Source organism: Hyaena hyaena, unplaced genomic scaffold (assembly GCF_003009895.1).
Source record: "Hyaena hyaena isolate Hyena2069 unplaced genomic scaffold, ASM300989v1 scaffold_471, whole genome shotgun sequence".
Classification (NCBI taxonomy): Eukaryota; Metazoa; Chordata; class Mammalia; order Carnivora; family Hyaenidae; genus Hyaena; species Hyaena hyaena.
Window position 1 is genome coordinate 571,505 of NW_024081102.1, and position 21,757 is coordinate 593,261.

At 39.4% G+C, this 21,757-nt stretch overlaps 1 protein-coding gene across 3 annotated transcripts in view; it reads left to right on the plus strand.

The window, feature by feature from the left end:
* Positions 1–21,757, plus strand: part of CUL1 (cullin 1) — a 105,186-nt gene that overhangs the window by 48,280 nt on the left and 35,149 nt on the right. For all 3 annotated transcript variants that reach the window (XM_039253870.1, XM_039253871.1, XM_039253869.1), the window contains exons 3-6: positions 13,840–14,014; positions 16,096–16,263; positions 20,474–20,524; positions 20,744–20,834. In XM_039253870.1, the coding sequence (XP_039109801.1) occupies positions 13,840–14,014; positions 16,096–16,263; positions 20,474–20,524; positions 20,744–20,834 (485 nt within the window). The remainder of the gene's footprint in view (positions 1–13,839; positions 14,015–16,095; positions 16,264–20,473; positions 20,525–20,743; positions 20,835–21,757) is intronic.

The window sequence follows — 21,757 nt, forward strand, 5'->3', positions numbered from 1 at the left end:
TGAGGCTTGCTACTCCTTTTCTGAATGGTGTCTTTGGGTGATCAGGTATATTTTATTTAGAGGAAATCTGATTTTCTTTTACAGTTACTGCCTTCTGCAACCTGTAAGGATCTTTTCCCCTAGACCACAAAGATCATGTGTTTTCCTCATAAAAATTCATGGTTTGGGCTTTGATGTTTAGGCCTCTGATCCATCCATATAACTTTTGTATCTGGTGTGAGGTAGGCTTGAGGTTAATTTTTCCACTGTATGGACATCGATTTTTATTTCTGCATCATTTGTTGGAAAGACTTGTCCCTGGTAGATTGCTTTGGTGCCTTTGTTAAAATTAAATGATAATATAGATATGGTTCTATTTCTAGAATTTTGTTTCATTGATCTCTATATCCATCCTAAAGGAATGATACATTATTGACTTGATTTGTTTTGTGAAATACTTTTGCATCTCTGTTCATGTGGGATATTGATTGCTGTTTTCATTTTTTGTTTCTTGTTTACTGTCACATTATGAAAACTCTTAGAAGTCAGGCAGTGTAAGTCTTCCCAGCTTTGTCTCCCCACCTCCCCCCACCACCACCACCACTTACTGTTAGGTCCATATTTAGCTTGTCAGTTTCTACTCTAAAAACTGTTGGGATTAAAATGGGGATTGTATTACATTTTTTTAATAGTGATTTTATTCAGATACAATTCACAGGCTTTGGAATTCATCCCTTTAGTTTTTCAGTGATTTTCTAATACATTCATATGTGCTCCACCATCACTACAGAAAATTTTAGAACTATTTTCATGACCTCAAAAACCCTGTACCTTTAAGCTACCATCCCCTGTTCTCTTCACCTCCAGTAATCTTTCTTTTCTTTTCTTTTCTTTTTTTTTTTTTTTTTGCAAGAAAAGGTGATTTTATTAAAGCACAGGGACAGGGGACAGGACCGAGGTCAGGAAGGGCTGCTCCAGTAATCTTTCTGTCTCTAAATCTGTCTCAATAGATTTTCTACTCTGAACACTTTGGATAGAAGTAATCATGTAATATGTGGTTTTATGGGCAGAATTGTGTGCCCCCCAAATTCATATGTTGAAGCCCTAGCCTCAGTTTTATAGTATTTGAAGTTTGGGTCTTTGGGGGAATAATGAAGGTTAAATGAGATCGTATGGTGGGGCCCTAACCCTGCAGGGATGATGGCCTCAACAGGAGGAGACCCCAGAGGATGCGGCCTCCCAGTAGGAACAGAGGAAAGCCCACGTGAGCGTAAGGGACCAGGACAGCTGTCTGCGAGCCAGGAGGAGCGCTCTCCCCAGGAGCCAACCCTGGCGGCACCTTGCTCAACTCCAGAACAGTGAGGAAATGGGTATGTGTTGTGTAAGCCACCCAGTCTGTAGCATTGTTTTAGCAGCCCGAGGAGACTAAGGCCACACGTGGCATCTTCCATTTACCGTAATGTTTTCAGACTTTATCCATATTGTAGCATATATCAATATTTTCATTTTTATGGCCATATAATAACCCACTGACTGGGTTTATCACATTTTGTTTATCCATTTATCAATTGATGGACGTTTGGGTTATTTCTGCCTCTTTGCTATTATGAATAGTGCTGCTCCGAACATCTGTGAACAGGTGTTTGTATGGATGTGTGTCTTCATGCTCTTGGGTAGATAACTAGAAGTGGAATTTTGGGGTCAGATGGTAGCTGTATGGTTAACTGTTTGCATAACTAGCTTTCAGAGTGGCCGTACCATTTTACTTTCCCACCAGCTGTGTGTGAGCTTTCCAGTTTCTTCACACCCTGACCAACACTTGGTATTATTTTTATTTTATTCTAGCCATCATCCTAACGGGCATTAAGTGTCACTCATTGTGGTTTTGATTTACATTTCCCTGATGACTAATGACGTGTCTACCTTGCTTAGAGAAATGTCAGAGCCTTTGTCCCCCTGCCCCCCCCCCTTTTTTTTTTTTAACAAGAGAGAGAATGCTTGAGCAAGGATGAGGGGCAGAGGGAGAGAAAAAGGGTCTTAAGGAGTCTCCGCGCTCAGCACAGGGCCTGTTGGGGACATTGTTCCCACGACCATGGGATCATGACATGAGCCAAAATCAAGAGTCAGACACAACCAACTGAGCCACTGAGGCACCCCTCTTTGCCCATTTTTTAACCGGGTTGTCTTTTTATTGAATTTTAAAGGTTTTTAATACTAAACACAAATGCTTTATCAGATACATGCATGATTTGCAAATATTTTCTCACATTGTTTGGGTTGACTTTCCGTTTTCTTGATTGTTCTTTGATATAAAAGTTTTACAAATGAAGTCCAATTCACTCATTTTTTGTTTGGTTACTTATCTTTTTGTTGTTACATTTAAGAATCCCTGGCTACATCATAAATCATGACTTAAGTTTTCTAAGCGGTTTATAGTTTTAGGGTATACAATTAGATCTTTGATCCATTTTGAGTTTGTATGGTGTGAGGAGTAAGGGTTGAAAATTCACTCATTTGCCCAGGGCTGGCTGAGTTGTCCCAGCACCAGTGGTTGAAAGGCCATTTTCTCCATTGAGTGGTCTTGGCATTTTTGTCGAAAATCAGTTGTCCACAGACACATGGGTTTATTTCTGGATTCTCAGTTGTGTTCCACTGATCTATATGTCTGTCCTTTGCCAGTACCTCTCTGTCTTGATTACTGTGGTTTGTAAAAAGTTTTTAAATCTCTGAACTATGAGTATGCCAACTTTGTTTTTTCAAGAATATTTTGGGTTCCTTGCAATTCCATATGAATTTTAGAATCCGCTGGTCACTTCCTACAGAGAAAGGAGCGGGGGTGCTGATTGGGATTGCACTGGGAATATACATCAGGGTGGGGAGTGTGCCATCCTGGGAACACTGTCCTTCCTTTTCTAATGTAAGTATTTGAAGGTATAATTTCTCAGAAGAATTTTTACCTTTATTCCACCAATTTTGCTATGTTTTATTTTCATTATTATTTAGTTCAAAACATTTAATAATTTTCCTTATTGTTTCTTTTTTGACTCTTACATTATATAGAATTGTTTAGTTAGAATGGTTGGGGTTTTCCAGGGTAGTTCACTATACTCATTTCTAATTTAATTCCATTTTGGTCACTGAACAAACTTTGTATGATTTCAGTCTTTTAAAATGTATCAAGGGCCATTTTTTTTTTAATTTTTTTTTTTTTTTTGAGAGAGAGATAGAGACAGCATGAGCAGGGGAGAGTCAGAGAGAGAGAGAGAGAGAGAGAGAGAGAGAGAGACAGAATCCGAAGACAGGCTCCAGGCTCTGAGCTAGCTGTCAGCACAGAGCCCGACCCGGGGCTTGAACCCACGATCCATGATACGACCTGAGCTGAAGTCGGACGCTTAACCGACTGAGCCACCCAGGCGCCCCTCAAGGGCCATTTTAATGGCCCAGAAGGTAGCCTGTTTGATGAGCATACCATGGACTGTTGGAAAGGATGTGGAGGGGCGTCCTGGTGGCTCAGTTGGTTAAGCGTCCAACTCAGTTTTGGCTCAGGTCATGATCTCACGGTTCATGGGTTCGAGCCCCACATCGGCCTCTCTGCTGTCAGCACAGAGCCCGCTTCATTCACATCCTCTGTCTGCCTCTCTCTCTTCCCCTCTCTTGCTTGCACTCTCTCTCAAAATAAATAAATAAATAAAAACTTAAAAAAAAAAGAAAGGCAAGGCTGTGGATTCATCAGGTATGGACAGTGTTGTGCTGGAGCAGGATTGTGTCGGCTTGTGGGGGATGATTGTGCTCTTCTCTCCCCTAGTCCCTGCTCAGTAATGTCCTATCAGTAGTTTGAAATCTGCCGTGGGGGGCATATTATACCACATTGTGTCTCGTGTGTTTTGAAGCTCTTTTAGGAGAATATACATTTATGATTATCTTTTAATAAATTGATCCTTTAATTATTATGAAATGTCCCTCTGATTTCTGGTAATATTTCCTTTAAGTCTGTTTTTTGCAGTCCTGTTACCGTCTCTTTAGGCTTCTTAGGCTTAGAGTTTGCATCATAATCTTTCCCTGTCTGTTTACTTTTGACCTATTGTGTCGTTGCACTTACATCTTTTGTAATAGCATAGAGAATCATTCTGCTCTTTGTCCCTTCCAACTTCCCTGTCTTTTGACTGTAGATTTTAGTCTATTAACGTTATATAAGTATTAACAGGTTGATTTTTATGTCTACCATTTTTTTTCTGTTTAAAAATTTCTTTGTTCCTACTCTCCTCCCTTCTTTTGCATTATTTGGAATTGTTTAGTATTTTAATATAACTGTTAGCCTTTTAGGTGTTCATCTGAGGGTGTGTGTGTTCTTATTCTAGAGATTACAATATTCTTTTTTTTTGCCCCTTTTCTGACTAGAGTTGACCATGTAGTTTGCACTGTCTGGGTCAACTTATTCTCAGATTTTTTTTCCAATAAATACAGTATTTAAATGTATTTTCTCAAGCTTAGGAATTGTAAGAATAAAGCATACAATACACATAACCTACAGAATGTGTGCTGATTGACTGTTTATGCTGTCAGTAAGGCTTCTAGTCGACAGTAGACTAATAACAGTTTGGGGGGAGTCAAAAGTTATATGTGGATTTTTTTTATTTATTTATTTTTTTTTACCGCATGGAGGGTCAGCACCCTTAACCCTCACATTGTTCAAGAGTGAATTGTACTTAGAGTTAATACCCTATGACATCACAGAGAATATAGAAACCTCTGACTGTAGACTTCCATTTACTATCCTACTATCCTCTTTTATGTTATATGTACATATGCTTTACAACCCACAGGCAGTATTATAAGTTTTTGGTTTAAACCATCCTTCATACTTTAAAGAATTAAGAAAAATAATCTTTTATACTTAACCAGATATTTACAATGTCTAATGGTTTGCATTTCTGAAGGTTCCATCTAGTATCAATTCTCTTCTGCCTGAAATGCAAGTCTGTACTATGTGAAGTCCCTTAGTTTTATTTTATGTGAAAATACCTTTATTTTGCCTTCATTTTTGGAGAATATTTTCACTGGAAAAAGAATTTTGGATTGATAGGCTTTTTATTTTTTCTTTCTTTCAACATTTTAGGATGTCTTCTGGGCATTGTATTTGTTAATGAAAACTTAGTAGCAATTTTAATTCTTGTTTGGTATCTTACAAGTAACTTTTCCCAGTTGGCTTTCTTGAATTTTTTTCTCCCTTTTGTTTTTCAGCAGTTCATTTTCTTTTTCTTTCTCTATTTTTCAGAATTGATCATTTTTGATGGTCTCTCTGCAAAAATCTTATCTCCTCATTCTGCTGTCAAGCCCATCCAATAAATAAGTTATTTTAGATAATCAGTTCTAGAATTTTTTTTCAAAGTTCCTATTTTTTACTGCAATTAGTTTTCAGTTATTATGAGCATGTTTTCTTTTATATCCTTGAGTATAGATACAGATACATTGTCGCCTAATTCCAACATGTGGGTTCTCTCCAGGCTAGTCTCTTGATTATCTCTTCTCTTGAGGGCAGGTCTCATTTCCTTGCTTCCAAAACAATTGTGACATTCCCTTCTTCGAAGACTAGGATCCCCCTTAGTATACACTTCTTTTTGTTGTCCTCTGGTGGCTTCAGACCATTGGTTCTATATTTCTTCTAGTTTATAGTTACTATCTGCCTGAAATGTGGCTGGACACACTGGTACCAGCCACAGAACAAAGGTATAAGTATAACTTAAAGTTTTCACATCCACTAATAGAAGCTCCACAGTGACATGAGTGTTGGGATGAGGTCAGATTGGAGGTAGAGGGTTGTGGTGAGCTGTATTTTCTGTAAGCAGGAATTCAGTAACTTACACAAAGGTCTGTTGGTCAGAAAACAATACAGGCATGTGATGTGAAGATATGTGCATATCCACCTGGACAGGTCACCTCACAATTAAGAGTGGTTGCTACTTGAAAAAAATTAAAGAAGAGGTGCCTGGGTGGCTCAGGCAGTTAAATGCCTGTCTCTTGATCTCAGCGTCATGAGTTCAATTCCCACTTTAGGGTCTGCACTACACCTGGAGCCTACTTTAAAAATTCAAGAAATAAAAGAGCGGCTGCTACTGAGGGTGGGGAAGGGTGAACCGTAGCACTCTTGCTTTTTGTAAGTTTTTCTGCATCCTGATCTAACATATAAGTTACTAAAAGAAAACTCAAATTTTAGCAAGCAGGAAATCTAACCACTACTCTCTCTCTAGCCACTACTGACTAATGCTTTCCATGCCAGACCTTGGGTAATGGGGAGGGAAATCCTAATTTGGGAACAAGTTCAAGTCTGGGTAGAAACTAAAACAGCTTTAAGAGGTTTCCTTTCTTTAAAATTGTGCCTTTTGGTTTGTTCTCTGAGACCAGGTTCCTTGCATTGTGTCCAGGCCCTCTGAGGAGGTGAGGCTGGGAGGAAGGATTGGTGGGGGGAAAGTGTGTTCGAACCTCTGGCCTTTCCTTTGGGGAAAGGGTACTTTGTGAGGAAGAATGAATTGTGTGCCCAAGGGGTTTTTGTTTGTTTGTTTTTTAACCCCCCCGCCCTGCTCTTCAAAAGTAACAGCTCTTAAAGTCCAGAGGGGCACCTGGCGGGCTCAGTCGGAAGACACTACGACCCTTGATCTTGGGATCATGAGTTCAACCCCACTTTGGGTGGAGAGACTACTTCAATAAAAACTTTAAAATAAGTAAATAAATAAAGGCCAGCTATGTCAACTTTTATCTCCATGCTCAAAGGGACCATACTAAGATGCTTTTATTCTAAGTTGCTTTTTCACTTGTTTGTGTCTTTTTAAGATATTTTCATATGGGTCTATGAATGGACCACAATTTATTCATTCTAGGGGTTTGGGTTTTTTGGGGTTTTTCTAAGTGCTTCCTTACGTGGGTGGCACGGTGCTGTCATTGGTCTGGTGTCATGACACGGTGTCCTTACCTGCACCTGCGCAGACTTGACTACACCCCCTTCTGTCGGCAAACCATTGAGGACCTTTTGAAGAATGTGCCCTGAAAACACCTTTTTAATACCAAGCGAGCTCAGGACCTAAACTTACAAAATGGCTGGGAACAGATGAGAAGGAAATGCTCGGTTCCTCTGTGGCAGGACGGCTCACAGGCAATACTCACATGCCGAGTGAGCCAGCAGGTGGGGACAGGTGGGGAACAGCCCCTCACAAGGGTCTTAACAATCCCGCGGAGTGAGGCTGTGTAAAACCTCTAAGGAGTGTCTTAACCCATTCATTTAACTTTTCTTTCTTTACAAAGAGTGTTAGGATAAATCTAAGTCGAAACAGCTGATCTTCAAGTAAATGTAAAAATTCCATAGAAGAATGTCATTATTTTAACTGATAACATTTTCTTAGTGGTACTTAAAGTAACGATACAAATTATGATTGGTGTCTTAGATGAAATTGGTAAATACATTGCAGTTTTTATAACCACTCTATATTCTTTGACATTGTTAAAAGCTGCATACTGAATCCTCCGATGAATCTAACAGGGTATTTAACTCCCTGTGTTTGCCAACTAGATTGTTACAAGGTTTTTGCCATTGTGAGCAATGCTGTGATAGTTTGGTAGCTAAGTATTTTTATAATTCTGTGATAATTTCCCCATGATAAAGGCATATGAGTATAGTTGTTATATCCAAAGGAATGTACTATAAGGCTTTTGAATATTTCTAAATCTTATTCCAGAAAAAGTAGTAACTGTATACGCTCTGACCCCCAATGGATAGAGGCTCCCATTTTCCTGCACTTTGGCCATCACTGGGCTTAATTGTTTTTTTAAAGATCTTCGTTAATTTAATAGCTTGGAGATGAATATATTGCCAGGAAACAGAAGTTATTCTGAACAAGGTAACCTAAGACGTTCCCTGGACCCGAACACCTAGAACTGGGTGCTTGGTAAAAAGTATGAGCCTCTGTGTGGAAGCAGGAGGATGTGGGTGAGGGGGCGCTGGAAGACAGAGGTCACACAGAGAAGGGGACAAAGTCTTGCACCTGGGCGAGGAGGGGCAAAGCTGCCGTTTCCATGGAAATCTTTAGTGACAAGGTGAACTAGAAAAATAATGGATTTTCTCTCCCATGGAGGCAGCTAGAAATTAGTTTGAGACCAGTTCTGGATGTGAGGGGGGTGGGGACCATCTGTCCTGAGAATTTGTTACCGTGGGTATGTTTGGTGTTTGAGTTTGTATTACCAGCTTTGGGGGAAAGATGTCCCCAAACTGGGAGGTTAATAGAAAGGTCCCACTAAAAATGAGTTAAAAAAATAAAGTTACAAAGCAGAGGAGAGATTCCACCAGAACAGGGCAGCACATAGAACAAACAGCAGAATGAGAGCCCCAAGAACATCAAAGAAAAAGATCTTTAGAGAGTGTCCCTAAGTATGTGAAAAATAGTTGTATAAAAGAATCAAAAATACTGACAGGACGTCTGGGTGGCTTAGTCAGTTAAGCGTCCGACTTTGGCTCAGGTCATGATCTCACAGTCGGTGGGTTCAAGCCCCACGTCAGGCTCTGTGCTGAAAGCTCCAAGCATGAAGCCTGCTTCGAATTTTGTGTCTCCCTCTCTCTCTGCCCCTCCCCCACTTGCTCTCTGTCTCTCAAAATAAAAGACATTAAAAAAAATTAAGAATCAAAAATACTGAGGAACAAAACAGAAATAAGATAGACTTTAAAAAGAAACTGGGAGTGGGGGGAAGAAAAACTGGGAAACTCTACGGATATAAAATAAGATATTTAAAAGTAAACAGCAAATTTGACACAGTTGAAAGAATCACTTAACCAGATGGTAAATCAAGAAAAATTAGTATGAATAAAGGACATGAAAATGTCCAACACACATGTAGAAAATAGGGGGGGAATATTTGAAGAGATGACAACCTGAGAATTTTCCGGAATTAGTGAAAGGCAAAGTATGCATATCGGATTTTAAGGGTACAAATAAAATGCTGTAAGAACTACAGTGGAATAAGGAATCCATCTACCTTGTAGAAAGAAAATGAGGAAGCAAAAGCAAAGAGAAAATTTTTCAAAAATAAAACGAGATGGTAAATAATCCAAATAGCAATGTATAAAACAGTATATAACCATATATTTATATTGTGGTCTTGTAATTAAACCTAACTTATCCATTGGAGACCATCAAACTCCATTTTTTTAAAGAATGCATTTTTCTGTGGTTTGCAATAGACACACCAAAACACAGAGGTGTGAAAGTAGAAAATAAAGAGATGGAACCAGTGTCCTCGGGGTAAATTCTAACCAGAGATGGCAATAACCGTTTTAACATCTGGTTCAGCGGATTTCCCAAGGCACTATTCCGAGGAGGAGACACGGTTAGTTCTAATGATAAAAAGAATAAGGAACCAGAAATGTAATTCAGTTTATATACATGTTAACAGGGCCTCAAAATATAGGACCAATATTTTAGAGAGGTATAAGAGAAACTGGCAAATCTATAATTAGGAAGATTTCCATTAAAAATTCTCAGTAATTAATACACAGAAAAATCACTAACAATATATTAGATGTGAAAAACAGAAGTGACCAGCTTACTCTAACAGGTTCTTGGATCCAGCAGTTTAGAGAATGGACATTCTTTTCAAGCACATGTAAAGAAGATCATCTATTTAGCTATAGGTCTCCTCACATTTTAAAGAAACTATCAAAAAGATAACATTCGCTGATTAATTCTAAAATGAAATTAAGAGGTGTTTTTTTTAAAGATTAAAAGTACCCTTTGGAAATAAAATTCTAAATTAACTTTTTTTTTTTTTAATGTTTATTTCTCTTGAGAGAGAGAGAGAGAGAGAACATAAGCTGAGGAGGGAGACAGACACAGAATCCAAAGTAGGCTCCAGGCTCTGAGCTGTCAGCATAGAGCCCAATGTGGGGCTCAAACCCACAAACCACGAGATTATGACATGAGCCAAAATCAGACACTCAACCTACTGAGCCACCCAGGTGCCCTAAATTAACTAACTCTCAAGATAACTGATAATGGAAAAAAGAAAACTCAGCTGAACCATAAGGAGAGCCCATACATCTCAGCTGGATGGTGTGGAGAAGAAAATCTAAAGTTTTTTTTTTGTTTGTTTTGTTTTTAATTTCTAGGAGACAGAGAGAGAGACCGTGTGAGCAGGGGAGGGTCAGAGAGAGAGGGAGTCACAGACTGAAACAGGCTCCAGGCTCTGAGCTGGCAGTCAGCACAGAGCCCGACGCGGGGCTCGAACCCACGAACCGCGAGATCATGACCTAAGCGAAAGTCGGACGCTTAACCGACTAAGCCACCCAGGCACCCCAAATCTGAAGTTTTAAATGCTTATATTAAAAAGGACAGAGGAGATTATAAAGCCAATAGACCAAAACAAGAATTTCCAGAAAGAGAACAATTACAAAGAAGGATATTAAAAACAGAAATGAAATAAAGATAAATGGAAATAAATCCCAAGCTGGTTCTCTGCAAACTTAATCAGAAAAATATTTAAGATAAATACCAGACCTCACAGAAACAGCAGGATTTTTTAAAGCGCAAACTGGACAACTGGGCAGTGTACTTGAAAACTTCACTCGAAATGGGCAGTTTTCTAGAAGCAGCAACACCTATGGTGGGGAGAGAGTAGACCATGTAAAACTACATGGTTTGTGAACCATTGTGTATCCATGTAGAGAAATATAAAATCACATTTCTTTCTCATACACAGTTGTACTTTAGGAAAGATTAGAAATCTCCGTGCCAAACCAGGTAAAGAAAATAATGCACTAGAATTAGTGCCTTGGGAAAGAAGATGTCCTAAATAAAAACTAAAGCATAAGCCATAAAAGAAAATTTGTATAAATTTGATAATGGCAAATTAAGAGTTTCTCTTTACGTACTGCTTTCCATTAAAAGAAAGTTAGACTGCAAACTCCAAGAAGATAAGAATTGCAATATATGAGGATACAGCAGGGGTTTTCACCGTGTAAAGCTGTCCTATCAAAGAGAAGAGAGTTCAGTAGTTGTCAGTCTGTAATACTTACTATGGGCTTACATTTTTAAAAACATTTTCCAGGCAAAATTTACATATTCCAAAGGGCACAGATGTTAAGTGTATAGTTTGAATTCTTTTTGACAGGTGTATACACTCAGGTAAACAGTACCCTAATCAGGAAGACAGCAAGTTCCCTGGAGCCCCTGTTGGTCAGTCTTTGCCCTTCAAGGAGAAGGAAGTCACGCGATATCTGTCACCATAGAAATAATTTTCCCTGTTTTAGAACTTCGTGTAAGTGAAACCATACATATCTGGCTTTTTTCCTTCAACATGTTATTAAGACTGATTCATGATATGTGTATCAGTAGTTCATTAAACTGCTGAGGAGTCGTCTGCTCTATGCATCTACCATGATTTGTACAAGACACTGCCAGGGGCACCTGGGTGGCTCAGTCAGTTGAGCATCTAACTTTTGATTTCAGCTCAGTTCATGATCTCACGGTTTGTGGGATTGAGCCCTGTTTCACGCTATTAGCACAGAGCCTACTTGGGATTCTCTCTCCCTGCCCTTCCCCTACTCACGCGTGTACGCATGTTCTGTCAAACGTTTAAAAAAAACTGAAATTTTTCCAAAGTACTTATATATTATACTGTCATCAGTGTCTGAGCAAACTGTTTTTTAAAAGATTGTGAAGATTATGACATACAGAAGAGAAAATGAAAGTTGTAAACTCATGAGAATCTTAGCCTCACCGTAGTCAGAGAAACGCGTATTTAAAACCATGGCAAACCGCAGTACAGACGTGTGGAAGAGGCTGTAGGCGTTTGAACAGCACTGGTGGCTGTCAGTGACAGAACATCTGGCAAGGTGTAGTCAAGTTTACCATAGACACCTTTCTCCCGCCACCCACCAGTTCTGTAGTGTGAGAAAGTCAAACCTATATGCAAGAGAACTTGCTAGTACTATTCTTCGCAGCTTTGTTTGGAACTGCCAAAACTTGGAACTCACTGAAGTGATCGTTATCAGTAGGGTCCATCCACAAGAAAATGGATGACTTACTGTAAGGGCTAAGCTGTATCTAAAACTTGAAAACACATGAATGGTAATTTCATGGACAGTTTTACAGTAAGATATAAGAACAGTCACAGGAAGTGCTATGCACCACAGCATGGGGTATTTGACCCTAGGGAAAGCAGAAGGGGAGAGAGGCATTGGGAAGCGGTATGGAGCAGGTCTCTTGCCAGATCGGTACTATTTTCCTAAAAAGTTGAGGGGAGTTTAGGTGGAATGAGACTAGCACGGGAAGAGGAAATTTGTCCATACTGGATCATCAGTCTATGAGAGCTGATTATGTATTATAAACTGTGATTCTCTGTGCATTTGAAACATTTAATAAAATGATTTGTTGTTTTAAGGCAAAGTTCTTTGATTACTACTGGTTGAAGATTTTTTTTTTTTTCCAGATTTTTGGTCACTAATACATATTTCTTTCAGCTTTGGGATTTTCTGTTGGTGTACTCTGCCCATGTTTCTGTTGAGGTTAACTTTTTCACGTTGTTTTTAACTCTCTTAATTGATTAAAGATGATAACTCGTTAAAGATCTCTTTTACTAAGATATTTTCAGAATTTCGGAGTAAGTATTTAGATGACTCTGCTTAGAAAAGCCTTCTCCAGTCTGAGATCATGTGTATTTTGTTTTACGGTTTAGGTTTGTATATTTTAATTCTTGATCCTTGTGTAATATATTTTGGAGTATGGAATAGGTTTTGAAATCCCCTCTGTCGGCACGCACTAACTTGAAACAGGCCAGAATATTTGGTTGTGACAATTTTTCTTTCTTAACGATGTTGTCTATTAGTTTTATCCAAGTAATAATACATGCAGATGCACTGAAATACTGTGAGAGGTTATAGCAAAGTAGAGTGGTTCTCTGCCGTACCCGCCCCGTCTCCCCGTCCTCAGCAGCTCCACTCCAGCTGTTTCAGACTTCCGCCGTCTCTTCTTTGACTTAACGCAGCTCCTGCGCTTCTGTGCTTGATCCGTTTTAGGCATTTGTGACTTCCTGTGGTAAGAGGTCTCTTGCCCTGACACTTCTTCCACTTTTCATCCTTCATCCACCAAGTGTAGCTTTGTTTAAATTTGTTTCTAAGTAATTTTTTAAAAGATCTTCGTTATTTTGATGTTTATAATACCTGCTTCTAGAAGTACAGCTAGGCATCAAAATAGACTCTCGTTATAGCTTTTTGTTTTCCTTGAAGGAGATAATTGCTTTTTTTCTCTCGTTTGGAACCTTTGTGCCGATTGCCAGTTCTTTTCATGCCTTCTGAAGGACAGTTTCCCACAAGGTCATTCGCATTACGTGATCTTAGAAGGGCCTGTGTTTCCTTGGTGACTTTCCTCAGAACGTTCCTGCATTTCAGCAGACTGGTCCCTGGGCCTGTGAACAAGCTTGTAAGTTGGGCTGGCTGGTGTCTAGCTTTATTGCTGTGGTGAATGGTATCTTATTTTCACAGTGGGTTTTTTTTTTTTTTTTTTTAATATTCGAGAGACAGTGTGTGAATGGGGGAGGGGTAGAGCAAGAGTGAGACACAGAATCGAAATAGACTCCAGGCTCCGAGCTGCCCACACAGAGCCAACACGGCGCTTGAACCCACAAACTGAAATCATGACCTGAACCGAAGTCGGACGCTTAACCCACAGAGCCGCCCAGGCGCCCCTCCCACTATAGTGTTTACAGATTTTTGTTGATGTATTGGAAGCATATTGGCATGAACATACTTTCTTTAAAAATATTTCAGGATCAATCACTGTTGACATTGATGACGCATGTTGATTTCCTTAACTTTTCTCCAAGTCACGTTTATAACTACTGCACGAGTGTTCACCAGTCAAACCAGGCCCGAGGGGCTGGCGTCCCTCCCTCCAAGTCAAAAAAGGGACAGACGCCTGGGGGAGCTCAGTTTGTTGGCTTGGAATTATACAAACGACTTAAAGAATTTTTGAAGAATTACTTGACAAATCTTCTTAAGGTAAGATGTTTTATGTATATACTGACTCTTTATAATAGAATGTAAAAGAAAATCGTGAACTCATGATTCTAACTCGATTGAATGCTACGTCTCCCACTGTTATTTGTTCATTGTTTTCAGCATTGATGTTTGCATGAAGATAGTTTGCTCTTATTAGTCTTTTACCTGTTATGGAGAGGAAGCTTTCATGAGCCATATTCTGTTTTTTAATTTGTTAAATTAGAAGTTTTTGATAGCTTTATATCATAGTAGTACTTAAATCACTAATCATTTTGTATTTGGGTGTTAGAAATTGATAGACCTTTTCATTTCGAGAGTATAATTGTGAATTGAGAGTACCTATGTTGTATTTTGACCCTAGTGTGTTTTGTCTAAAAATGTACAAATGACCATAAGGTTACCTAACCTTTGGTAACCACATTTTTCCAGTGTGACCTCCTTTTACACACGGTCATGTAGTGTATTTCAGAACTACGATGAAACCGTGCCCTTGGCTAGGATGGATTTCCCTATGAACATCCATGGCCTTCAAGGATAGGTTCATCCTGCTCTGAGCCATTGCTCGGACAATGATAGAGTTTTTCCCCTTCATCATCTCCCTTTTCCTTCCTCAGTCTCCATCCTCTGTAGCAAAGGCAATGTGGTGCCTTCCTTCCATCCAGCCCAGGATGGGCACAGTGCTGCACATACCACATAGAGTGCGTGAAGTACCTCTGTACCTCTACCCCGAGAGGTTTGTGCTCTGTGTCTATACTTCAAAGATTGTTTTATTTTCACAGATGATAGGCAGAATTTTCAGCATGCTTCAAAGTTGTTTTTCTTAATATATTTTACAAGGAAATTAGGAACTTAATATCATTCTAAGCGACCAGAGTTGATTGACCACAAATTGTGACTTAAGATAGCATGATTTCCATGTTCCCTAAACCAGTGTGTTTCTGATGTTTTACTGAAACCACAGTGTCCTTATTTTTATTCAGAACACTGTAAAGTGAACACTGGAATTGATTATTCTTCAGCATTAAAGTGAGGAACAGGAGTACATGTGTTGTACGAAAGTATCAGGAGCCGTGCTCGTTCAGTGATATCTGCATTTTGCAAATGGTCCTATGCTGTAAGCCAGCACGGCCTACCTTCACGTTTGCTGGTTCATTTCTTGTTGTAATTTAACTGAGCCAAACTGGTTGTATCGAGATCTGGTCAGGTTCTCCCGCAGCTGTGGGCTCATGTGTGCACCGTGCATTTGTGGGGCCTCGGTTCTGAGGTTGAGGCCACTGGGGCGAGAGGGTGGCCTGCCTGGGGCCTCCATTCACGGACGGGGCTGCGTCCCTCCTGTGTCAACTCTGAGCACTCCTGCTGCCACATATTTCAGGGACTCTGCAGCTGCAGCGGAGGACACAGTTTCTAAAGGGGAGGATCGACTTTGCCGGCGGCTTTAATACCTGAGGGGAAATCTCAGGTAGATCCTTCACATACAGATTTGTGGTTTACCTTGTGGAAATCTGGGTAAAAATAATTTTGGTAAATGCACATTTTCCCCCTTGAGATCTTGTTAAAGAAGAAATACTGTGCCATGACACTTATTTTTACAGAAAATGTAGCAGATTACTATAAAAACTAGAAATTTATAATTTTTAAGTAAATTTAATGAAGGATGCAGACGCATGAAAAAATGGAGTAGTACTGATCCTGTGGTCTAAATTGCTAATAGGACATTTTAATTAATTTTAATTGAAAATATCAAAACGGCGCTGGTTTTGAGGTGAATTCCTTATTCCTCTTATTCTAAACATTCAAGGTACTTTTTACTTTGTATGTGTATATACGTGTACTTAATAATCCATTGTGAAAAGGTTCCATTTTAAAAGAATTTTCATTAAAATCCTCTCTTCAGTCTGATCCTCTCAAGCTATATTCTTATGAGAATGGGTGTTAATAAGCATGTTTTTGTATACAATATAAAAAGCTCATCTAAAACCAAACACATGGATATATTTGTAATTCAGTAGGTTTGTTTTAGTGAACTTTTAATTTATCATGTGACAAATTAGCCCTTGAAGCTTGAGTTAACTTGTTTTTAGGATGGAGAAGATTTGATGGATGAGAGTGTGCTGAAGTTCTACACTCAACAATGGGAGGATTATCGATTTTCCAGCAAAGTGCTGAATGGAATTTGTGCCTACCTCAATAGACATTGGGTTCGCCGTGAATGTGACGAAGGACGGAAAGGAATATATGAAATCTATTCTGTAAGATCTTTTTAAACACCTTTCATGTGTGTGCTTTTGTAGAGCTACCTCATCTGTCAGTAGGGGAACCTAGGCAAATAATGACGCTATTTTCAGAACAGTAGGCTAATTTCCTTTGCTTTAATTTATCATTAAATGACTCTTAAATATTTTATGGCAGGAAAGAAGAAGGATGAGTAAAATGGGGTTCTGAAATACAACCTCCACACTTGTGCATTTACTGATAAGTTTCTTCCGCAGTTACTTAACCAGCCATCCGGCTTTGCCCGGAACCGTCCCAGTGTCAGCGCTCGATGTCCCCTGTGCTGGAGGTGACAGGCAGTCCAGTCCAAGACTGAGACCCAGGCCTCCCAGACCAGCCCTCGCGGTCTTTGTGGTTTGGGGGACTGTTAGGGGAGAGGACTGCGCTCAGACGTTCTGCCCTCTCACTTTACAAAGTAGTATGATATTGACAGAGTTGAACATTGAAGGTTCTTTTAGACTGCATGAGAGTAGATTATGAAAAGGCAGAATTTGAGCGACTGAAGTCACTCTCATTAATATGTTTCTTGAGTCAGGGAAGCTTTTTCTGGGTCCTCTGGTTTTCAAAGTGTGGTACCCAGACCCGCCACATCATGGCCACCTGGGAACTTGTTAGAAATGCAGGTTACTGGGCCCCAACCTCAACTTACTAGGAACCCCGGAGGTGGGGCCCAGCAGACTGTTGAGAGAGCCCTAGAGAGGACTGTGCTGTGCAGTCTGCTCTGGAACCAACGTCATAGAGCAGTGGGGAGAGGACTCGCAGACGGCCTGTCTGTTCGGAACGGGTTATCAGATGCCCAGACTGTCCTCTTCTTGAACCAGTGTCGTGAAAATGTCAAGTTTTGCATAAGGAGATTATCTCCTTTCCCAAGCATGCTGGTATTAGCAGCACTTGACTGCTTTCCTTTGGACAAACTCGATAAAAGGAAAACATAATGTATCATAGATTCATAACAAACTTATCATTTATGTATATCATTTGTATATATCATATATGTGATATCATTGTATCATTATCAATATATCATTAACAAAACTTTGTGACTTTAGTATTTTGAGTTGAGCCTTTTGTACTTTGCCTTTTCCACTCACAAATGCTTTCTTGAGACTGAAAGTTGTCAGTGTAGGAATCGGTGTAATTGAGGGTGATTTCCTCTTGGATGCCACCTTGACCTACAGCACCACGCATACCCTACAGTAATGTTACAGACTCCTAAAAATCATTACACCTTAATTTTTGAGTGCTGTATTCAAGAATAGAGAAAATAGAAAGAAGTGCAAGTATACTTCATAGACCACAATTTTCAAGATAAGATTGCTTTTATTTTTTTATTTACTTTGAAAATTCATACCTTCTACATCCTTAAATCCTGTGGTTACCGTTTGGAAATATAACATGCTGCTGTAAGTTTTAGCAAAGGCCGCTGAACACCCCTGTCGAGAAATAGTATCTCCTCTGTGTGCTCTTCTGGCGAACCTGTTGAATTCATAAAGTTCAAGCACAGTTGACACAGTGGAACGGTTGGGCACAATGATCTCTCATTGTATTTTCCAGAAGTCCCAGAATGTGGGATGCACAGTATAGAGTTTTACTTTTTTCCTGATCATTCTTTCTTCTTTTTTAATTATAGAATTTTGTTTTCCTTTTGTGTCCACCAGAGGACATAAATTAACTTCATCATTGATACATTAAAGTGATTGAGCAAGATTTTTTTCCCTGATTCTGTACCTTGTTCCCCTGAACTTTGTCTGGTGTACCTTTGGCCCTGCTTTGGTTTTTTTTTGGTTGTTGTTTGTTTGTTTGTTTTTAATATAGTTTATTGTCAAGTTGGTTTCCATATTCACACCCAGTGCTCATCCCCACAAGTGCCCTCCTCCATGCCCATCACCCCCCTTCCCCTCTCCCCCACCCCCATCAACCCCAGTTTGTTCTCAGTATTTAAGAGTCTCTTGGGGTTTGCCTCCCTCCCTCTCCTTAACTACTTTTTCCCCTTCCCCTCACCCATGGTTCTCTGTTAAGTTTCTCCTGTTCCACATAAGAGTGAAGACATATGGTATCTGTCTTTCTCTGCCTGACTTATTTCACTCATTAGCATAACACCCTCGAGTTCCATCCACATTGCTACAAATGGCTTTTCATTCTCTCTCATTGCCAAGTAGTATCCATTATATATATATAAACCACATCTTCATTCATCGGTTGATGGACATTTAGGCTCTTTCCATGATTTGGCTATTGTTGAAAGCACTGCTTTGAACATTGGGGTACAGGTGCCCCTATACATCAGCACTCCTGTGTCTCTTGGGTAAATTCCTAGCAGTGCTATTGCTGGGTCATAGGGGAGTTCTATTGTTAATTTTTTGAGGAACCTCCACACTGTTTTTCCAGAGGGGCTGTGTCTGTTTACATTCCCACCAACAGTGTAAGAGGGTGCCCATTTCTCCACATCTTCGCCAACATCTATAGTCTCCTGATTTGTTTATTTTAGCCACTCTGACCGGCATGAGGTGGTATCTCAGTGTGGTTTTGATCTGTGTTTCCCTGATGATGAGTGACACTGAACATCGTTTCATGTGTGTTTGGCCCTGCTTTCTTACCTTGCCATCTCTTCTTTCTTCCTTCAAAGTGACAAATTATCCAGAGTCAAATTAGAGTTGTCTAAGGCTGTCTTAGTTTAGAAAAATGTTTGGAAAAAAAGATATTTTTAAAGGTATAGCATATCTTTACTAGAAGTTCATGGCTATGGCATTGCATTTTCCCTCCTGCCTTAACTCTTGCATATTAAAGCCTGAAGAGTTGAGGCAACAGAATTTGCACAGGGAAAATCGCCCCCGGCTTGCCTTTCTCCTAAAAAATGAGGCTCTTCCCTTCCAGCATCTTCTTGGACATCACAGTTTCTAATTCTAAAATCTTATTTTTATGCTAACATTACATGAGTATATATTGTTCATGAATAATTAAAACTACTTTTTCTCTTAGAATGAAATCTCACCATTTGCAGCAGCATGGATGAGGCTAGAGAGTATAATTCTAAGCAGAATAAGTCAGTCAGAGAAAGAATTTAGAAAACAAAACAAACAAACTAAGAGTCAAACCAAAAAACAGACTCTTAACATCAGGACAGGCTGATGGTTTCCAGAGGGGAGGGGGGCTGGGGCAGGGCTGAAATGGGTGAAGGAGAGGGAGAGTCCACTTAAGGACGATGAGCACTGATTACTGTATAGAACTGTTGGACACCTGAAACTAATAACACTGTTAACCATAGGGGAATTTAAAAAATTTTTAATAATAAATTAATTTTAAAAATAGTTTTCTCTTAAATATTGCCCATTTTTTGAGTGTGGTAGGAATATTATTTAGTGGAGTTCATTAAGTAAATTAAATTACATAATCTTTTCTGAAGTCTCACATAAACCTAGTCTTATCTGTGGTTAAATTTAGGAAAAATAAAACTGAAAGTATTTATGTTCAAGTGAGTTCCTCAGGAGTTTTTATTTGAGTATTGAATTATTATACATTTGAATTTTACTTTGAGTATTACCACTCTCAACAAACAGCTTAAAATCATGTATAAATTCTAACAGTTCTCATTTTCATAGTGGTTTTCCGGCATAAGTTCTGTGGGAAGTTATAAAAACTTTCAAAAATGCATCAAAGACTCCCACACATGAGTACAAGTAAAATGGGAGATCTGAGTAATTCATGTGTAATAAACTACATCTGTTTAAAGTGTACAGTTATGTTTCCAGTTGTATGCATCCCTGTAACATAAATCACCACAATTAAGATACAGAACTTAACTGAATTTTTATCATCTGTTAATTTACCAAGTAGTAGGAAACTGTGATTAATGGAATTATCTTCATTTGGGCCAAAAAATAAATTTGGGCCAGGCAACAGTGTTAGAGGCTGAATCCACTGACACCCTGTAAGCTGATACATATGGTCTCCTCAAATCCAGGTTTTCTTTATATCTGAATTATTAAAATGTGAGCTGATAAAACGTCTGTACCTTGAAACCTCTTGAAGTTGTTAACTCGGGTGTCTCTGATTTCATCATGATAGATTTTTACCCAGTTGTAATCTAGAAATATTGCTAAATGAGAGGCTGATTCCTGTGACTTCAGTCTTAAGAAAGCATGGTAAAAGTGTAGACATTTTATATGTCTCCTTTTTCTTTTCATCCAGCTTGCATTGGTGACTTGGAGAGATTGTCTGTTCAGGCCATTGAATAAACAGGTACGTGCTTGTGTGAGAGTGTGTGTGTGTGTGTGTGTGTGTGTGTGTGTGTCCCGTTAAACCCCTTACAGATTTCATTTCTGAGGCACAGTCTCCTCACAGGTTTAGAATCCTCAAGGATAACCTGTCACCTTTCATTGTGTGATGTACTCAGAGTCCAAGTAACATACGTGCTGTAGCCTGTAATCTACAGGTCTCTTCCCTTTATCCTTCCTAAAGGTAACAAATGCTGTTTTAAAACTCATTGAAAAGGAAAGAAACGGTGAGACCATCAACACAAGACTGATCAGTGGAGTTGTACAGTCGTACGGTAAACCATTTCCTTTTCCTCTACTCAGAATGTCCTTGTCAAATGACGGTTGTAACAGTGCTCTGACAAATTCATGTACAGATATTTTAGCAGCTGTAAAACTATTGTTTGCATGTACAGGGGCCCCCAAAACTCTCTTTAAGTGAATGTGATTCTGTTTGATTTTACCCATCATAAAAATTGTTTGATCTTTGTTTTTCATGAGAATTTTGAGGAGGTAGACATTTGAGTTGTTTTCTGGTCTCCTGCTGAATTACTGGATATATAACATGATGGAGTGTCATTAATAGAATGGAAAGATGCCCAGAGACCTGTATCAGCTTGAAAAGTTGAGATTAAGCAACTGATGAACTAATGTAATGTTTGAAAAACTTCAGTGGCATTGTCTTTCTCTGAAAGTTTAAACTTCTGGGGAGGCAGGTGAAATCAGTGAAGGTGATTAAACCTCTAGTTATAAAATAAATAAGTCATGGGGTCAGGGGGGTCAGTGTGAGGTACAGCATAGGGAATGGAGACAATAACACCGTAGTAACTGTTTAAGGTGACAGACAGTGGCTAGATTTCACTGTGGGGATCATTTTGTGATGTTCTCAAGCATCAAATCCCTGTGATGGCCTCCTGGAACTGACGGGCTACTGAATGTCAGCTATACTTCAGTTAGGAATCAACGTCATCTTGGGGCGCCTGGTGGCTCAGTTGGTTAAGCGTCCAACTTCGTTTGGTTCAGGTCATGACCTCGCAGTTTGTGAGTTCGAGCCCCGCATCAGGCTCTGTACTGACGGCTCAGAGCCTGGAGCCTGCTTCTGGTTCTGTGTCTCCCTATGTCTGTGTTCCTCCCTCGCTCGCACTCTGTCTCTGTCTCAAAAATAAGCATTAAGAAAAAAATTCGTGTTTATTATTTTTAAGCTTTTAGAGATAGAAGT